Here is a 20691-nt window from a genome sequence, read left to right as displayed (position 1 = left end):
CATCGGCCTGCGGACTCAAGGGTCCCAGGTTCGATTCTGGTCAAGGGCATGTACCTTGGTTGCGGGCACATCCCCAGGAGGGGGTGTGCAGGAGGCAGCTGATCGATGTCTCTCTCTCATCGATGTTTCTAACTCTCTATCCCTTCCCCCTCCTCTCTGTAAAAAATCAATAAAATATATTTTTTTAAAAAAAGTATGTTTACAGATTTTTAGTGATTTAGTAAAATGGTTATAATATGGGAAGTTAAAATATATATAAAATTATAGATACATATTCATTTAAATATATAAAATAAATGTAAAATATCAAATGTGATGGAGGGGCCCTGGCTAGTTTGGTTCAGCAGACAGAGCGTTGGACTGAGGACCAAAGGGACCCAGGTTCAATTATGGTCAAGGGCATGTTACTCTCTTGCAAGCTCCTCCCAGCACAGACCAGGCCCTGGTTCGCAGCATGTACAGGAGGCAACCTATTGATGTGCTTCTTTTCTTTTTTTAAAATATATTTTATTGATTTTTTTATAGAGAGGAAGGGAGATGGATAGAGAGTTAAAAACATTGATTAGAGAGAAACATCGATCAGCTGCTTCCTGCACACCTCCTACTGGGGATGTACCTGCAACCAAGGTACATGCCCTTGACCAGAATTGACCCTGCACCCTTTCAGTCCACAGGCCAACGCTCTATCCATGATGTGTTTCTCTCACATCGATGTTTCTCTCTGTCTTTCCCTTTCTCTGCCACTCTCTCTAAAGTCAATGGAAAAATATCTTCAGGTGAGGATTAACAACAACAAAAAAGTGATGGAGGGGAGCATTTGAGATCTTGCTCCCTGTCCAATGTTGTTAGTTTGCCTCAAGTAACTCATAAAAAAATATTAAGTGATAAAAAATATGCAAATATATAAACCATAGTTAACTTTCAGTTGAAACTATGTGTGCTTTTTTTTATTCTTTATACTTTTTGGTACTCTTTAGTACTAGCCAATGTTTCTAATCAAGCATGTATTTATTTCATAATTGGGAGAAAAGTTAAAAGGATACTATTAAGAGAGTGAAAAGACAACCCAGAAAATGGGAGAAATTATTTGCATCATATATCTGATAAGAATTAAATATGCAATATGTAAATAACTCCTATAATGCAACAACAAAAAGACAATCAATCTAATTTTCAAATGAGCAAAGGACTTTTAAATAAACATTTCTCTAAAGAAGATATGCAAACAGTCATTAGACACATGAAAAGATGCTCAATATAATTAGCTACCAAGGGAGGGGGAGTGTAAAACAAGCCACAATGAGATGCCATTTCACACCTAAAAAATGGCTATAATTTTTTAAAAATTGGAAAATTACTAATATTGGGGAGGACGTGGAAAAACTGAAACTTTTGTCCATTGCTGATGAGAATGTAAATGGTGCAGCCACTGTGGAAAACACTTTGGTAGTTCCTCAAAAAGTTACACATAGACTTACCATATGACACAGCAATGGCACTCCTAGGTATGTACCCAAAAGAATTGAAAAACAGGGAGTCAAACAGATACTTACATGCTAGGATTTGTTGCAACATTATTCACAATAGCCAAAAAGTGGAAACAACATAAATGAGTGGAAAAACAAAATGTGATGTATATATAAAACAATGGAATGTTCTTTAGCCATAGAGAGAAATGAAATTCTGCCACAATCTACAACTTAGATGAACCTTGAAAACATTATGCTAAGTGAAAGAAGAAAGACATAAAAAGACAAATATTGTATGATTCCACTTATATGAAATATCTAACACATGCATAGAAACAAAAGTACATTTGAGTTTACTAAGGGCTAGCCGCTAGAGGGAGGGAAAATGAGTATTGATTGCTTAATGGGTACAGAATTTGTGTTTAGGGCAGTGGTCGGCAAACTGCGGCTCGTGAGCCAAATGCGGCTCTTTGGCCCCTTGAGTGTGGCCACGAAGTTTCAATCCCACTGTACGTGCATGCCCACACGTGGTATTTTGTGGAAGAGCCACACTCAAGGGGCCGCAGTTTGCCGACCACTGGTTTAGGGTGATGAAAACTACTGGAAATAGCGGTGATAGTTAAATAATAAAATTAATATCACTGAGTTATATACTTAAAAATGGTGGAAATGGCAAACTTTATGTTACATATATTTTACTATAATAAAAAAAAATAGTTAAAAGGGAGAGAGAAAGAGAGAGAGAGAGAGAGAGAGAGACCAAAAATGTATGCTCTAGCTTCTATTTAACTTTGTTATTTTTAGTCATCTGGCCTTTAAAGCATCTATTAACACCTTCTGTTTCTTATGTTCTTTAGTTAGCCATTTGAGATTATATAGGCTTCAATGTTATCTAAGGCCTCAATTTAGTTCTTTCTTTGCAACACACACAGATGCAGGGCTGATTGGAGTCACAAATCCAATCAGATTTCTGGTATAACTTCCTGAACTTCCACTTCTTCATTTGTAAAATGGTGAGGAATAACAGCACCGGTCTCACAGCGTTGTTACAATAATTAAAGGACACAAAATATACATGAACTCTCTTGCCTACAACTGGTAAGACTGAAGGCCTTGCTATTCCAAGTTGGTCCCTGAACCAGCAGCATCAGCATCACCAGGGAGCTTGTTAGAAAAGCCAAATCTTGAATTCCACCCACACCTACTGAATCTGCATGTTAAGAAGATTCTCAGGTGAGCCATTTGCACTTTAAGGTTGGAAAAGCACTGATTTAAGAGTTTCATAAATAGTTCTTGGGCCATACTGCATATTAGAATCACATTGCCAGCTTTAAAAATAACCTCTCCTAGGCCATTCCCCAGGCATTCTGATTAGGTCTGGGGTGGGTCTCTAGAGTCAGAATAACCTAAAAGCTTCTAGGTGAATCAAATATGCTAATAGAATTGAGAACCTCAGAGCTACTTCCAGTATCCACCTCCTCATCCAAAATTAAGGTATTATAAGTGTGGTATTCCTTGTATCTTTAACAGCTATGACATTTTTTATTTTATATATATATGTATATATATAATCTCTGTATTGGAAATAAACATGCCCCATGCAGAAGGCAATAAAAAAACATAGAAAACAATAATAATATTAAACCACATACCCAAATACCCAAAGATATTTCCCTCTTATCTTTTTTGGGGTTGGGGAGGTTAAGGAGATATAGACAATTTGGTGATTTTTTTGTGTCTGTTAATAATTGTCATTATTTTATATACTGCATTTAAAAAATATTTTTATTGATTTCAGAGAGGAAGGAAGAGGGAGAGAGAGAAACATTGCACGCCCTACACTGAAGATCAAGCCCATAACCCGGGCATGTGCCCTGACCAGGAATCAAACAGTGACCTCCTGGTTCATAGGTCAATGCTCAACCACTGAGACATGCCAGCCAGGCTTTCATGCTGCATTTTTTTCACCTAAGAATTTTCCTACAACTCTAAAATTCTTGATAAACTTGCTTTTAAATAGCTGTATAATATCCTATTAAAGATACCATAGCTTGTTGTTTTAATTACTTTCCTATAGTTAGACATTTGAATTATTTCCATTTTTATTATCATTAATAACTCACCAAAAATTCTTGAGAATAAGACTATTTCTGTATTTGGTATATATTCTTATTTTCATAAATAGAAATTTGTTAGAAATTTATAGATTGAACTTATGAATTGTTTTCCGTATCCTTTGTCCATTTCTCTTTGGGGTAAATCTTAATGATTTGAAAAAGAGTATTTGTATATTAAAGGTATCAGGATTTTGTCATATTTTCTTAGTTGTTCATTTTTTAGTTTCATTATGGTATTCTGACTTACCAATAGATTTTGCTTATTGGTGACCAAATCTACTAACATGTTCCTTTTGAATTCTTCCACCATTCGCTCAGTAGTCATCTTTTTTCCCTAGTTTGTCAGTAAATAGAGCTTTTGAACCCACCCGGAATTAATTTTAATGTATCTTTTGAATTTTCTAAATTGAGGCTTTTTTTCAAGAAGATAACCAGATATCTCAACATTTTTCCTTTATACATAAATTTGTGACAACCTTAATTCCATAATAGTTTCTTATGAAAAACCTGTTCTCTATATTTGCACTGCCATGTTTTAACAGTAGGTTTAAATTTGTGATTTATTATTCTAGTATTTATAACTTTAAAACCAACCTTAGAATAAGTTTGTAAGAAAAACTTATGTTGTCATATAGGTTGGAATTACATAACATTTCTGAATTAATTAAAGGAACCCTGGCCAGTTTGCCTCAGTGGATAGAGCATTGGACTGCTGACTGACAGTTTTGGGATTCGATTCTGGTCAAGGGCACATGCTCAGGTTGTGGGCTCAATCCCCAGTAGGGGGTGTGCAGGAGGCAGCCAATTCAATGAGTCTCTCTCATCATTGGTGTTTCTATCTCTCTCCCTCTCCCTTCCTCCCTGAAATCAATAAAAATGTATTTAAATTAATTTAAGAAGAATTGATGTATGTATATATTTTGCCTTTTCAGTAAAGAACTTGGCATACATCTATATTTATTCAAGTTTTATTTTAAACTTCTAAAAGTTGTGTGATTTTATTTATATATCCAGAACTTTGCTCACTAAAGTTATTTCTAGGTGTTGTCGGGGTGTTTTTTTGTTTGTTTGTTTGTTTATTTTGGTTACTGCTCTGAAAAATTACATTTTGTTTTTCATTTTTTTATTCTTTTTAATGCTATTTTTATATAAATGTATCAATTTAGACATATTTACCTTATATTCAGCGAGTGAGCTCTGATTAACTCTAACAGCTTTGCACTCATTCTTTTGATTGTTCTAGGTGTAAAATAAGATATTGTTTTATCTCCTATTTTCTGATGCTTATGTTTTGTTCTATGTCTCAATGAATTGACCAAACTTCCAGAGATATTCCACACATCTTTATGTTTCATTCTTGATTTTATTAGGAAAGCCTCTACAATTTTGTTATTTATAATATTTGCTATGGGTTCCAGGTAGGCATTCTTGTCATATTAAAAAAGCATCCTTCCATTCCTGCTTTTAAAGAAGTTTGTTTTGTTTTTAAATAAGATATTGGCATTAACAGACTTATAGATACAGAGAGCAGACTGACAGCTGTCAGAGGGGAGACTAGAGACTAGAGTGGGGTTAGGTGAGAAAGATGAAAGAATTAAACAAAACAAAAACAAAAACAAAAACACCAAAAACTCACAGACACAGATTACCAGAGAGAAAGGGGGTGGGGGAAAGTAGAAGAAGATAAAGGGTGGGATAAGTGATGACAGAAGAAGACTTGACTTTGGGTAGTAAACAATCAATACAATATACAGATGATGTATTATAGAATTGTACACTTGAAACCTACATAATTAACCAATGTCACCCCAACAATTTCTTTTTAATTTAAGAAAAAAAAGAAATTTGTGTTAGAATTTAGCAAATGCTTTAAATATGTATTGAAATATCATGTTATGTGTTTCTAATTTAACTTGTTATTTTGTTTTGACAAGTTTCCTAATAGTAACCTCTAGATTCATAAACTCTAGAGTTAGTCATTCTTTAAATATGCATTTAGATTTTATTTTTAGTTCAAGAAGTGTACCTCTTTATAAGTGAAAGAGGTTTGACAGTTTTCTGGGTGTGGTTGTGTGTGCATTATATTTTTTCAAGTTTTGGTATCCAGATTATCCTACATAATAAAAAGGCAATATGCAAATTGACACTAACAGCAGAATGACCAGTCGCTATGATGCACACTGTTGGGCAGACGCTCAACACAGGAGCTGCCCCCTTGTGGTCAGTGCATTTCCATAGAGGGAGCTCCGCTCATCCAGAAGCCAGCTATAGGGTAGCTGCAGTGGTGGGAGCCTCTCCCGCTTCTGCAGCAGTGCTAAGGATGTTCAACTAATGGCTAAGGCCTGCTCTCACTGGGTAGCAGGCCTAAGCCATTAGTCAGACATCCCTCAAGGCAGTGGTTCTCAACCTTCTGGCCCTTTAAATACAGTTCCTCATGTTGTGACCCAACCATAAAATTATTTTCGTTTCTACTTCATAACTGTAATGTTGCTACTGTTATGAATCATAATGTAAATACCTGATATGCAGAATGGTCTTAGGCGACCCCTTTGAAAGGGTCCTTCAACTCCCAAAGGGGTCGAGACCCACAAGTTGAGAACCGCTGCCCCAAGGGTTCCTGGGCTGCCAGAGGATGTCTGACTGCCTGCTTAGGCCCACTCCCTAAGCCAGCAGGTGGACATCCACTGAGGGGTCCCAAACTGCTAGAGCACGCAAGCCGGGCTGAGGGACCCCTCTGAGTGCACAAATTTTCATGCACTGGGCCCCTAGTAGTTTTCTGGAATGAATTGGGTGTGTGTTACATGCAGTTGAGTCAGCTCTGACTCCTGGTGACCCTATGAATGAGTGATGGCCACACTGTCTTGACCTCAACAGCTCTGCTGAGCACCTGTAGACTCATTTCTTTGGCTTCTTTTATGGAGTCAGTCCATGTCATATTTGCTCCTCCACTATCCCTGCTGCCTTCTATTTTTTAGTTAGGTGGTTAGCCACTATTTTTTTGACTTGGGTAGTTTGCCACTATATTCTATGTTCAGAAACAGTTTACATAGCAAGGAACCAAATGTTTCTTCAATTACAAAAATTATTCATCTATAAAACATCTGTGTTGTTTGGAGGTGAGAAAAGGAAGTAGTTAGTTTCTTGTTTATTTGTTTAAATATATTTTTAGGATTTTTTTTCTTTTGGTGCTGAAGTCAAAGCACATGACCTGTATTGATTCAATTTGGAAGTTTATTGAGCCTTTCTTGTAACCTAATGTGAAAGCAATTTAAAATATCTATATCATACTTATAAAAATATCATTTAAGTCATATGGATCAAATGAAAATACCACCTAAATATATTTTTATTATTTTATTTATTTTTTATCCATTTGTTCTATCTTAAATTTATAACTAAAACTACATAAAATTTCTCCACCACCATTATTTTAATCTATTTCTACACATATATATCTAATTCCTGCTTTATGTATTTTAACTCCATGCTTCTAGACTATATCTTTATAAAAATAAAATTATCTTCTTTACTACCATCTTGAGTTTTTTGTTACCTTGAAGTTTACTTTGTCCAATATTAATAATACTCTAGATCCTTTTTCTGTTTATATTTGCTTCATATAGTTTTGATCATTCATTATGTTTAATCTACCTTTATCTTTTATATTACAAGATATTAATCTTGAAAAATGTAATACATTAATTTTGTTTTTAACTTAATACAGAAGTCTTTGCCTTTCTCTTTTTAAAAATGTTTTTATTGATTTTTAGAAAGAAAGGATGGGAGAGTGATAGAGAGATAGAAATATCAATGAGAGAGGAATATCATTGACCAGCTGTATTCTGCACATCCCACTCTGGGGATTCAGCCCACAACCCGGGCATGTGCCCTGACCAGGAATCTAAACATGACCTGTTGGTTCCTGGGTGGACACTCAACCACTGAACTACATGGGCTGGTCCTGAATTCTTTGTTTTTCTAAAAGAAATGTTACCCATTCAAATATATTATTTCTTAAATATATTTTTATTGACTTCAAGGAGGAAGGAAAAGGGCAAGAGAGATAGAAACATTGATGAGTGAGAGAACCATTGATCACCTGCCTCCTGCACACCCCACACTAGGGATCAAGCCTGCAATCTGGCCATATGCCCTGACCAGGAATCAAACCATGACCTCCTGGTTCATAGGTTGATGCTCAACCACTGAGCCATGCTGGCTGACCTATATGATTATTATTTCTATCTAGGTATTCTTGTCATCTTATTTTATGTGTTTGTGTAAATACATTTTTTGTTGTTGATATTAGTACCTAATAGTTTCTTATTCTCTCTTTTGCAATGAGGTTAGGTTTGTTTTGTTTTCTATGTAAAATAAACATCCTATATTTAATGTTACTAGTTGTTTACTTTAAAAGTTCTTAAAAACCTTTTTAACTTATTTACTTTTGAAAAACTAGCATACCGGTGAATGTACAGATCTTGCATACATGGATCCTCAGTTAAGAATTGCTTCCTTCTCACAGAAGTGTCAGATTTTACCAGGTATGTTATAATACATGTTTGTGCTCTAGTAGTACATGTTGATCCCAGACACATGGCTATGCCTTTTAATAGGAATTGTACTTTAGGTCCCATGATATAATCAACAACACTTACAGCTGTACCCCCTTTCTGCACAGCTGTGTTGTAGATGATGCAGCTGGGACTGCTCTGCAAGTGGCCAGAGGAAATATGGTGACAGAAGGAAAGGTTTATGTTCTTTGGGCAAAGCTGATCTCCACATGCAATGTCAGCTGGTCTTCCTTGTGTATAAGATTCACTACCTCAGGTGTTATAAATTGGGAAAGCTGTATCTCCCATTTAATTACTCAGAATAAGTTCTTTCAATTAAATACTTTTTTCTCCTGCATGTTATAATGGGGGGAGGAGGGGGAGTGAGATAGTGCAAGTTTATGGCCAAGCCAGTGTTTTTAATATCAAGAGTTGGCTTTTTTCATACTTGGAAGGAAGATATTTGCATACATTCCACAGTGAGAAGCATCATTGAAGCTCCCTGCTCACCAGAATCAGAGGACTTAAAATTTTACCACTAGAGAATCATTCCTTTAAATTAAGCGTTGCTATTTTACACTTTCTTTCAAAAATGCAAAAAAGTTAGGAACAGTGCAGCACATTGATATTGAAGGTGAACTAACTAACGCCTTCTGATGGAAGGTTTCCCTAAATGCCCTTGACTCTGAGGAGAGGAAAAGAGGGCAGGCAGTAAGGTGAAGGTCACACAGACAACCTCTACCCACTCACTACTGGCCTTTAGGCTGCACATGGCCCCATATAAATGAGTGCTGGACAATGTGCAGGAGAAGAACTAGGCTAGACTGCTCCTTCAGTACACACACTGACTTAAAACCTGCTTCCTTTTTCAGAGGAGGATTTTCTATCACCACCTCGCAGTCGTTGCGCTGGCTGCCCCGTAGAGATACCTGTCAATAGCTCTAATCTGAAGGACGCCTTGACTCATTCCATTACAAAGCTTAATGCAGAGAATAATGCAACTTTCTATTTCAAGATTGACATTGTGCACAGAGCAACATCACAGGTATGTAAATTAAGCTACAAAGATAGTGATGTAGTCTATGTGCAAACTGCTTACTAATATTGCCACTGATCTTGGTTGGGAAATAGTATACCTGGTAAAAGGAAATGAATGTCAAGTCTCAACCTCACTACATGCTTGCTACGTGATCTTAGACAAGTCGTTTAGAACATTCCATTTTCTGTCTGCAAAGGACTGGGTGAGACTCAAATAAGCCTTAGCCAGGTAACTAAGTTGTTTAGAACATTATCCCTATATGCCAAGGTTGAAGGTTCAATCCCTAGTCAGGGCACATGCAAGAAGCAGCCAGTAAATGCATAAATAAATGGAACACAAAAAGAGATATATGTCAATAAATTATCTTCTCAAACTTTAAAGTGTTATATAAAGTCTAGCAACTATTATATAATTAATAACATGTAGGGCAAGGAAAAGCTACTCTTATTCTCTGCCTTTCTAGAGTTGTTCCTTGTTGTAGCATCACTTAGTGCCTTGGAATCAGCCACAGGTCAGTCTATCATCACCCAGACTCTCTTCACACTCTCACCTCCATGTCACTTCCCCCTTGCCTACATGGCCTTCCAGCCCACAAATGTACCCTCTAGGGCAGCGGTTCTCAACCTGTGGGTCGCCAACCTGTGGGTCACGACCCTTTGGGAGTCGAACGACCCTTTCACAGGGGTCGCCTAACACCATCAGAAAACACATATATAATTACATATTGTTTTTGTGATTAATCACTATGCTTTAATTATGTTCAATTTGTAACAATGAAAATACATCCTGCATATCAGATATTTACATTACAATTCATAACAGTAGCAAAATTACAGTTATGAAGTAGCAACAAAAATAATTTTATGGTTGTGGGTCACCACAACATGAGGAACTGTATTAAAGGGTCGTGGCATTAAGAAGGTTGAGAACCACTGCTATGCCTTCATCTTTCCTTCCATGCCCTGTCAATAGATAAGGAACATCCTAGTCAGGGGGTCAGAAGATCCAGTTCTACCAGAGCACCAGCCCTCATGTCCTGGGAAACCCCGGGCTGTCATTCACACTCACTCAGTCTTGTGGCCCATCTGTAAAATGAGGAGCTGGGTGAGAAGAGCCCAAATTTCTTCCAACTCTAACAGCATCTGAGTAATCGACTCATGGACAGATTCCTATTATAAACCTCAAAACCGGCCTCCCTAAATGTGAACAAAATAGAACCAAACTGTTTCAGCAAACCAACATAATCTGATGGGGGGGGCAGGGTGTGAGAGACTTCATTTATAACAATTCATACTTTTGGCTCAGTAATTGAATTTCTAGAAATTTAAAATAGAGTCTTATAGACAATGATACTCATTGCAACTTTAACTATAAAAGACAACATGGTAAACTGTCAAAACGATCAATAATATAGAAATGATCAAATACTGTCTGGCATATCCTTAAAATAGAGTATCAAGGAGCAATTTTAAAGCATCTTTGTGAGGAGTTTTTGATGTAGCACATGCCTTGTGTTAAAATATGCAGTGGGAAAAAAAGAGGCCATAAAATTGACTATACATTTTGTTGTCAGGTGTGTTATAAAAAGCACAGAAAACAATACTGAAAGGAAACAAATGCCTCCAACTATTCACAGTGGTGGTTTAGGTGAGGGCCCAGTGGGCTGTTTACTTTCATCTTCCAATTTCCTGTATTAGTTTCACTACTGCAGGGGAAACCTAACCAAATGGTATTAAAATAAGTAAAAACTGACACTTTGTCTCTCTCCTACTCAGGCACTTATTCCTGCCCCTGACACCACAACCTTTCTCCCTCATTTCACGGGCGCATGACCCATGTTAGTGGTGTACTCACATGGTTCACCAATCCATGCTATTCTTTTGTTTAATTTAAATTATTTATTGTCTAAAGTATTACATATGACTCCTTTTCCCCCATTAACCTCTCCCAGGCCATTCCCTCACCCCCCTATAGTCTTTGTCCATTGGTTATGCTTATATGCAAGCATACAGGTCCTTTGATTGATCTCTTACCCTCCAGGCCCCTGCTTTCCCTCTGAGGTTAAATGATCTGTTCAATGCGTCTATGTCTCTGAATCTATTTTCGTTCATTAGTTTATGTTGTTCATTATATTCCACAAATGAGTGAGATCATGTGATATTTATCTTTCTCCAACTGGCTTCTTTTGCTTAGCATAATGCTCTCTGGGTCCATCCATACTGTTGCAAATGTTAAGAATTCCTTCTTTTTTACAGCAGCATAGTATTCCATTGTGTAGATGTACCACCATTTTTTAAGCCTCTCATCTGCTGATGGGCACATAGGCTGTTTCTAAATCTTAGCTTTTATAAATTGTGCTGCTTTGAACATAGGGGTGCATATATCTTTTTTTAATTATTTATTTTTAAAGTATTTCATATGTCTCCTTTTTCCTCCATTGACCTCTTCCCTGCTCTTCCCACTCCTAGCACATGTCCTCACCTCCCTAGTGTCTGTGTCCATGGGTTATGCTTATAGGCATGCATACAAGTCCTTTGGTTGACCTCTTACCCACCCACACGCCCCAATGCTATTCTTGTGTTTGTCAGCTTTTCTTCTCAATTCATATTTCTGCTTTCTTGTGAATCTCCCTTATTTTTGATGTAGGAATACTCTCTACTCCACCATATATTGCATATCAGAGGTTTGCTGTCAGGAGAGAACCGCTCATTTTATACATGACTATCTAGTCTTCATAGTACTTACAGTTCTCTGTAAATTAATGAATCAATATTCTAGCGTGGTATGTTTTGTTTATGCTGAGGATGCTAGGGGAACAACAATAGGCAATGCTGTTAACTGAAGGGAACTGACATTCCTTCACTTGCCAAATCAATTTGAAATATGGTGAGAATCTCAAACTTACTTACAAAAGATGAATCTTTACTGGTTTTTACATTTAAAGAGAACAATTTGGCTGTTCTGACATGATTATTCAAGGAAGCCCTGCTAGAAGCAGCCGAGTTACTCGAAATCCATTTACCATGTGACGAATTTGCCAAATGAGCAATTTTTGCCAAAGATTTAATTTACAGATTTGGTCTTGCCTTGGCTCTGCATATTTAGTCCTATTTGGATGCATGTCCATTTCAAGCTGGTTTCAGGTGCCAAATGTTTCTTAAATTCCCCGTTTCCACATGTGAATGATGTGATTTCTGTCACAGGCCGTTTATTTTCCCCTGTCTCTGCCGCCACTGTCCCCCCATTGTCCATATTCCTCCCTGTCTTTGCTCAGATGAATATACCTCAAGGATCTGTGTGTGCACATTCAGGAAGTTTTCCTTTAACAAAGTACTAGAAATGTCAAGGCATATGTATAGTATGTCTAAGACTTCTGATGCAAATTGCCAAATTGCCAAACTATTTGCAATTATGCCAATTTACATTCATACCACCTGGCTCTAGGACCTTGATCATCTTGCTTTGAGTTCTATTCCTAACAACAGTGACTGAGACTGTGTGCTTCCCACACGTGGTCAATAGCAGGTGTCACCACTGTTTTGCAAACATATGGAAGATTAAAAATGCTGTTGCATTGTTGTTGTTTTTTATTTTTGTTTATTAATGAAGATAGTCATAATTTCTTTTCTGAAATACTTGTTCAAGTCTTTTGTTCATTTTTTCGTGTTGGGCTTTACATGCATAAAAATATTAATCTTATACCATGTTTATCCCAGCTTTTATTTTTTTACTTTGCTTGCTGTGAATTTTGAAAATCAGTTGTCCTTTCTGTCGGAACAAATTTAGACTTATGATCACCAAAATTAGACCCTAAAACCCTCTTAGAACCTTCCTCCCCATTTACACCTATACCTGGAGTCTTAAAAGTTAAGTATCAAATTTTTCTTAAAAATGTAACCATGTTTACCCAGCAGAACAATGCCAGAAAAAGTAGAGGAGAGCTTAGCTCTTCCTATGACTCTGTTCTCCTGCTCTCTTCCTCCTGCCACACGTTTTCCATACTTTTAAGAAACACAGAGAAAGGGAAGACTGTTGTGGTTTGCTTTTTCAAACGATATTCTACTATTACCCTGTAATTTCATTTATTTTATTTTTAATATGCTTTTATTGATTTTAGAGAGAGAAGAAGGGAGAAGGAGAGAGAACCATCAATCTCTTGCATGCCTTCCGCGCCCCCCCCCACACACACACACACACACCCAACCGGGGATTAAACCTGCAACCCGGACATGTGCCTGGACTGAGAATCAAACTCAGGACCCTTTGGTGCATGGGATGACACTCAACGAACTGAGCCACACCAACCAGGGCTGAAACTTCATTTTTAAAAATAATAGTCATTTCTCCAGGTCAACTGATATATTCATGTGTTCTTTTACACACACACACACACACACACACACACACACACACACACACACATTTAGATCCTAGAATTAAGTACTGAATAACTTGAACTAGAAATTGGGCCATATCAACTAACTTTTTAACATACAATTTAAAGTCATTTTTACCAAGTATATTTTTTAAGTGTAAGAGATGTAAGGTATGGCATTTTGAAATGACTTTTAAAAAGCCATATGTGCAATTTTATTGAAGGCAGTATATTTTAAAAAGCATGAGTTTAATTTTTTAAATAAATAAAGTGTGCCTCTTTTATATAAAAAAATAAATTAATTGGGCCACAAAATATTCATTGTGGACACAGTGTTGTATAAAGATTAAAACTGTTGCTTAGATCACTGGCCAGTGTGGCTCAGTTGGTTGAACATCCTATTGAGCACCAAAAGGTTGTGGATTCAATTCCCAGTAAGGGCACATGCAGGAGGCAATTGATCAGTGTTTCTTTCTCTCCCTCTTCCTTCCTCTCTCTCTAAAAATTCATTTACAAAATTATTGATAGAGATTAAAATGGTTTCTTAATATATGACAATTAAGAGAGGCAAACTACAAAATCCAAAGAATTTTTCTAATTATATAATTTAACCCACAATTTCTGTAGTGACACTAATTCAGTATTTCTCTGATTCAAGACTTGGAAAGACAATAAACCATACTTAAAGAAAATGTTTAAGTTTTTCTTCCTATTCTTCTTAGATTCTATTACAACATGAGGACTTGAATGTTGTTGAATAATGAAACTCAGAAAAGTATAAATATAAAAATTGTAGACCAAACTGCATCCAAATATTTTACACATGCATACAAACTGAAAGTTTAGTTGTCAAACATTTGTACTTTTATTAGTATACCTCTCATTTGATCAGTGTATAATTAGAACTTTAATATTCTCCCCTAAGATCCCTTAGGGCAAAATATATTATTTATTATATAATATTAATGAAGGTTCTACTTTGTGCTAATTAATTTTCTAGGTGGTGGCTGGATCAAGATATTTTATTGACTTCACGGCCAGGGAAACCACATGTTCCAAGGAAAGTAATAAAGAGTTGACTGAAAGTTGTGAGATCAATAAAGTTGGAGTGAGTAGTCATGCAACTCTCTACTTATTCCCTGGAAATCTACTTGATATTTTATACTTGTTTAAGTTTTCATGAATAACACTGTTCTCTCTTTTGGCCTTTGTTTACGGATAGGAAATGCTAAGATGCACTGCTGTTGTTTATGAGAGACGTTGGGAGAATATAATTAAACCTACTGTCAAATGTCTATCACTAGGAAAGGTATGATTTGCTCATTCTGCAAACTATTATTTGGGATTTGAAATGAACCACTATTTAAATGAATTGGGGGACTATCTTTTTAGAATGGAGAGAACTCTCACATTTCTGTGCTGACCTCTCTTTTTTATGTCTAGAAAGGAAAACAACAGTCAGTCCCCTAATCACTTCTCACCCTTTGTCAGTGTCCCATCCTTCAGGAGGCTCTCTCTTAATGAAGGGCAGACCCTGCCTTTCAGAGCCAATACTAGCTCTGCAGCTTTAAGATGTGCCTGAGATGCTTCACTGACATCTGCCTCCATCCAAGGGACTTGGGAGAAATACAGATCTCAGTCCCCACTCCACATCGACTGAATCCAAATCTGCATCTTAACATGGTGCCCAGGGATTCGTACCCACATTCAAGTGTGAGAAGCATTAGTTTGCATCATCTTTTCCAATTCTTAAGAGAACCTTGGGAGGTAAATAAGACTTTTCCCATTGCCAAGGATGAGACACTAAAAATTACAAAGATGCTGAGATCCTGGAATGGATAATAACATGATCAAGCACTTCCTCTGTCCCAGGCACTGTACTGAAGACTTCACACATATTTTTCTCTTAACAACTCTCTGAGGCAGGTGCCCTGTATAGGTATATATGTAGTCTAACACAGACATTATATAAAGGCTGTGTTTCAAGCTTGTGAACATGACCTAATATGTTTCAGCCCAACAAAGTAATTGTGGGCACATACTGCATATATATTCAGTCCATAAAGCCATTTATGGTCTTTTGGTATGACAACTGCAATTGTGCTAATAGAATTAGTATCAATTAATAAATAATGTGCCATGGTATTATGTAGTTCAACCTCCCAATTTTTCCAGATGAAGAAAAACCTCTCCAGTTTAGAGGAGTATTATTAAGAAATATCCACAAATTATAAAATCAATCAAAAGAGGAAAAGATATTCATTCTCATCCTTTCTTCAATATTAACATAGCATTTAATACCTGGCTATGACATTGAAGAGCGCTGATTTTTAAAAAAAAAAAAAAAAGACAATATGATTGTCTTCAATTGCTTCTAATATGAGGGAAGCACCCACTTCATAATCCTTGCTGTGTTCTGCCTAGGTAAACAAGACAGGGCTTTAAACAGCTACAGTTGTTTGTGGAGGCATCTGCCACTGCTACTTCAACTTATCAAATGCATTTGATCCTTTGAGTTTTTATTCCATTTCAAATATTATCTGTACTTTTCAATAAAGAACAAATGATGTCAGGAAAAAGTCTCCTCTTGACAACTGGTTGCTTCACTCTTCTCTTGTTGAATGATAACACCATATTAACAGAATTTTACTGTACTTACAGAAGCAACTAAGGCCCTGTGTGTACAAGGGCCAACCTCAGGAGGCAGGTGCACAGCCAACATCTGAGAGTGTGGCCTCTTGACCAGTGGGCAGAATCTCCACGCCTGGCACAATAGCCCCAGCACCCTGTCAGCAGCCCTAAATGGAAAGACAAGAAGATGGGATAGAATGGCAATAGAGAAGAATGCCATTTTATCTTTCTGTTTCTGGGTGAAATAAAGTTTGATCTTAATGTTCTCACTCCTGGTTCATTCACAGTAGTCTGCTTTCAGCCATACCCATCCTGCAGCAAAGTCAAGTTGATCAGAGAGCACGCTCTACCATGGAGACTCATAGTGCAACTCTGCAACAGGCGGGGATCCCTTAAGTGGGCCTTCCCTACCACCAGGACCTCATCATGGCCCTAAATCAAGGGTTTGTGGGTGATGTTTCCATCAGAAATCTGGGGAATCTCTCTACCCCCCCTTATTCCTCTCTCTCCTTTTTTTGTTTCCTCTCTTTCTCCTGATTTCCAGCTCAAAGTTAAGTGATTTGTCTTGTTTTTTACTTTTTTTAAGATCTAGATAATTACCAATAAAGAAAACAAAAAAATATTCTTTGTTAATAGGATGCCTATCAACTTATCACTAACAAAGAATATCAAATCTCAAAAAAGTTTAAAGAAAATTTAAAATTATCTTTCTGGTTCAAATAATGGTAAAATGTAGAAATCTAATAGAATAAAATGTTAAGAGATATTTAATCTTCTCTAATAGGTATTTACTGAGTGCCTATTGGAGCCATTTACCATGCTAGACATTTTCTGTTTGGTATGTGACTTAGTCCTCACAACAACTCTGAGGTCCCCAGGACCACCTTGCATTTATAATGAGGAAACTAGCTCCCAGGGCCCTGCTCAGGGTCACACAGTTACTACATGACAGCGCTGGCATTCATACTCAGGCCTTTTAAACTTCATTACACCAAGTTACCATGAGGTATTATTACCAATGTTGGCATTACAAAAACACATTTCTGAATCTGAGATGATCATTATCTCAATACAAAAACCCTTATTAAGTATCTTATTGTGTCTGATGCTGTTCTGAGTACTGCTCAGTGTAAACTATGATGGAGTCAAGAACTGGCATTGACTATTTACTGTTTGTTTAGCACTGGGTCCTGCAAAGAGAAACCTGTGTTAAAAGACATAACTCCTGAAGGAATTTATAATCACATTGAGAAGTTAGGACTAAAGCATGTGGAACAGACATTTAACCCATGCCATGATCATTTGTGGAGCAGTAAGCAGACCCGATGAATGGGATAGGAAGATATGGAAGAGATGGAAAGATAAAATTAAGCCCAACTGGTAGTTTGAATTTGAAATAGGTAGTAGAGAGCCTCTGACAGTTCATGAGCTCAGACCTGCTGAAAGAGTGTATAAAACACATTATTCTGAAGGCTCTGGAAGGCATTGATTAGAATGAGATGAGACTGGACTCAAGGCATAGTTCAGGTACTTTCACAGAAGGATGACCACTCGGGCTGGTATATAAAACCTACAGGTCTCACTCAGCAGCATGAGGTATTTCTACTATAGACCTTTGTTAGATAAAATAATCATGAGTTTCCTGTAACCCAGAACCTACCTTTCACTCTTTAAATATTTGCACCCTCCTCCCACTCCCAAGCCAAAGGCACACCCATGTTTCTGACCTTGGCTCTGAAACCACACAGCTTCCTCCATTTATACTCCTCCTCAGGACAGGAAGTTCCTCTTGTTCAGCCCAACCCACTTTCCTCACATTGCCCAGGCCAAGTACCTCAAGCAGGATGCCTTTACCAGTTTTCTACCCCTGTTTCTATTTCCTGCTAAGCCTCATCCCAATCTGTCCTGCACTCCTGCTTTACCCCACCTCCCGCCAGGCCCCTGCTGGTGCTCTGTGGGAGAAGGCAGACCACCCCAAGCCTCCTATAAGAACACTTAAAAGAGCCCTGGCTGTTTTGGCTCAGTGGATAGAGCATTGGCCTGTGGACTGAAGCATCCCTGGTTCGACTCCGGTCAAGGGCACATGCCTGGATTGATCCCCAGTAAGGGGCATGCAGGAGGCAGCCAATCGATGATTCTCTCTCATCATTGATGTTTCTATATATCTCTCTTTCTTCCTCTCTGAAATCAATAAAAATATTTTTTCAAAAAGAACACTTAAAAGAACCCATTAGATATGAGAACAACCCACTCTTCCAGAAGTCCCAGTGTCTCTACCTGTAAGTTAGATGATCAGCAAGCAAAATATTATCTAAATACTTTGCAAAAATTGCTCCTGTTAAATTATTTACCTCAGCCTTTATTTTACAAGAATCTCCATTTGGCCACCACACTCTGTGTCTTGCAAAATTTAACTAGAGGTATTGCCCAATATTCGCATTAGCAGCAGTGCAGTAAAATGGTTAAGAACCAGGGTTCTGCAATTAGACAGCCTGAATCAAAAAGCTGGAAATATTCTTAAGTTATCAACATTCTAGTTTCCTCATCTGAAATATTAGATTATTAATATGCTCACATCATAGGTGTCTGGTGAGACTTGAAAGAGGTAATTCCTTTAACTGGCATAATGCTAGGACATGGCAACCATTCAGCAAAGTGTAGATATTGTTGCATTACTGGAACATAACTATGTTACTTTTAGTTTTAACACTGGGGAAAACACATTTTGTCAGACAATGAGGTGTCTTTAACAGAGCATATATCCCTTTTTTGCCTTTGCAGCCATACACATGTTTGAAAGGTTGTAATCAGCTCATATCAAGTGGCTGGTAATATCTACTCCCTCATTTTCAATTCCATAGTTCCCAAACTGGCTGCACATTAACCGAGGGAGCTATAGAGCATAGGAATCCAAATCTCTGTGAGTTGTTCTGAGTATCAATATTTTTCAAGAGTTCTCCATTGATTCTAATGCATCTAACGTTGAGAACAATTGATTAAGGCCTACTCTGTTTCCTTTTAATCCAGATTTACCGTGCTTCGCTTTATTGTCTTTCAAATATTTTTTTTAAAGTAGAGTCACAAGGGATGGATGGATGGATGGATGGATGGATGGATGGATGGATGGATGGATAAGTGGATGGACAGAAAGACAGATAACTAAGCATTATACTCACTAGGTTTGTTGCAATAAAAATGAAGAGTACAAGATGTGTATGAATGGCCTTATAAGCAAATTATTTACTGAATATGAAAAGTGAAGGACAGGAATAAGTCAAAGATGACAAAAAGTTTTCCAGTCTAGATCCCTAAGGGCATAGTAATGCAATTAACACCAATGAGGAAACTAGGAGCTGATCTGTGCTTCCTAGTAACTCTAAAAACCAGACTGACCCCAAATGCATATAATTTAAGATATTTCAAAAACTGATTAAGCATATGTGCTGGAGACAAATTTCAGCAGGTCATAATTATGGAAGAAGTTCATCAGAAGGCTGATGGACCTTGGGGCTTCAGCAGGGCTGAAAATCTGCATATTATTACCTGCTGCTGTACAGCTGTAGGCATTTCTCCTAATCTGATTATTTTTTCCTGTTTACCAAACTTTACCTTTTTCCATTCCTAAAGGGCCAATGTGTTTTCCAGTAAATAAAAAGAATGTGGGTCTGGAGACTCAGGGAGACACTTCACTATAGAACTGGTTTCCACCTGGTTTCCCGTGCCTTTCAAATTTATATTCTTGTCTAGTCTCTATCCATTTATGCACACACCCCATCTCCAGATTCCTGAATCCTTGCCGCAAAAAAACTGCGGCATTTATGTCACCCGAACAGGGACATCTGGACATCTGGTGATTATTCACCTGAGCGAAGGAAGAGGACCACCGGTAAAGGTGGGGATCACCAGTAAATAGGTGGGGTTTTTCGGAAAATTCGGTGGGGAGATTAACTGTGTGTAAAGCTCGTACTAGCTTTGGAAGTCAGGATCCAAAGAGGGTGAGGACATCTTTTTCAAGCAAGGCCATAATGGGGAAGAATTCAGTTAAAAGGCAAAATTATAAAGACATTAAAATGTAAAAAGTTACTTTTTTAAAGCAGGTTAGAGGAAAAAGAGAGCCGTTGTCATCTTTAACTATGTGGGGACTTGTTTAAATTGCAAAATGCTTAATTCATATTCGGGATCAAAAGTCCATATTCAGTAAAAAGCCGCTGGATCCTCTGCCTCTAGTGTGGAAAGACATGGCAGCTAGACAGGGTGGAGCTATCAGCTCTCTCACAGGAAGATTCTGATTCTTTGTCTGAAAATTACCATATGATGCCTTAGGACAGGCAGAGTTTAACTAAAATAACTTTAAAGGGTATTCAATGCTATGGAGAGAAATTTCCAGGAAAGAACTGTGATTTATTAAGTCTTGTTTATATGTTTGTTGATGTGTCCTTTTTGTTTGATTTGTTTATTGATGAGTTTATTGTTAGTTTATTAAGCATGCTGTTACTTTAATTGGGGA

At 37.3% G+C, this 20691-nt stretch overlaps 1 protein-coding gene across 1 annotated transcript in view; it reads left to right on the top strand.

Moving 5' to 3' along the window:
- Positions 1-16453, top strand: part of LOC102247581 (kininogen-1) — a 25642-nt gene extending 9189 nt beyond the window's left edge. Inside the window, exons 4-8 of the mRNA XM_005876287.2 lie at positions 8046-8130; positions 9012-9184; positions 14554-14661; positions 14776-14862; positions 16215-16453. Of these exons, the coding sequence (XP_005876349.1) occupies positions 8046-8130; positions 9012-9184; positions 14554-14661; positions 14776-14862; positions 16215-16295 (534 nt within the window). The 3' untranslated portion in view covers positions 16296-16453. The remainder of the gene's footprint in view (positions 1-8045; positions 8131-9011; positions 9185-14553; positions 14662-14775; positions 14863-16214) is intronic.
- The last annotated feature ends 4238 nt before the right edge of the window (positions 16454-20691 follow it).

This window comes from Myotis brandtii, unplaced genomic scaffold (genome assembly GCF_000412655.1).
Source record: "Myotis brandtii unplaced genomic scaffold, ASM41265v1 scaffold483, whole genome shotgun sequence".
Lineage (NCBI taxonomy): Eukaryota > Metazoa > Chordata > Mammalia > Chiroptera > Vespertilionidae > Myotis > Myotis brandtii.
Note: the sequence above shows the minus strand (reverse complement) of the source record. Positions and strands in the feature narration are given on the sequence as shown.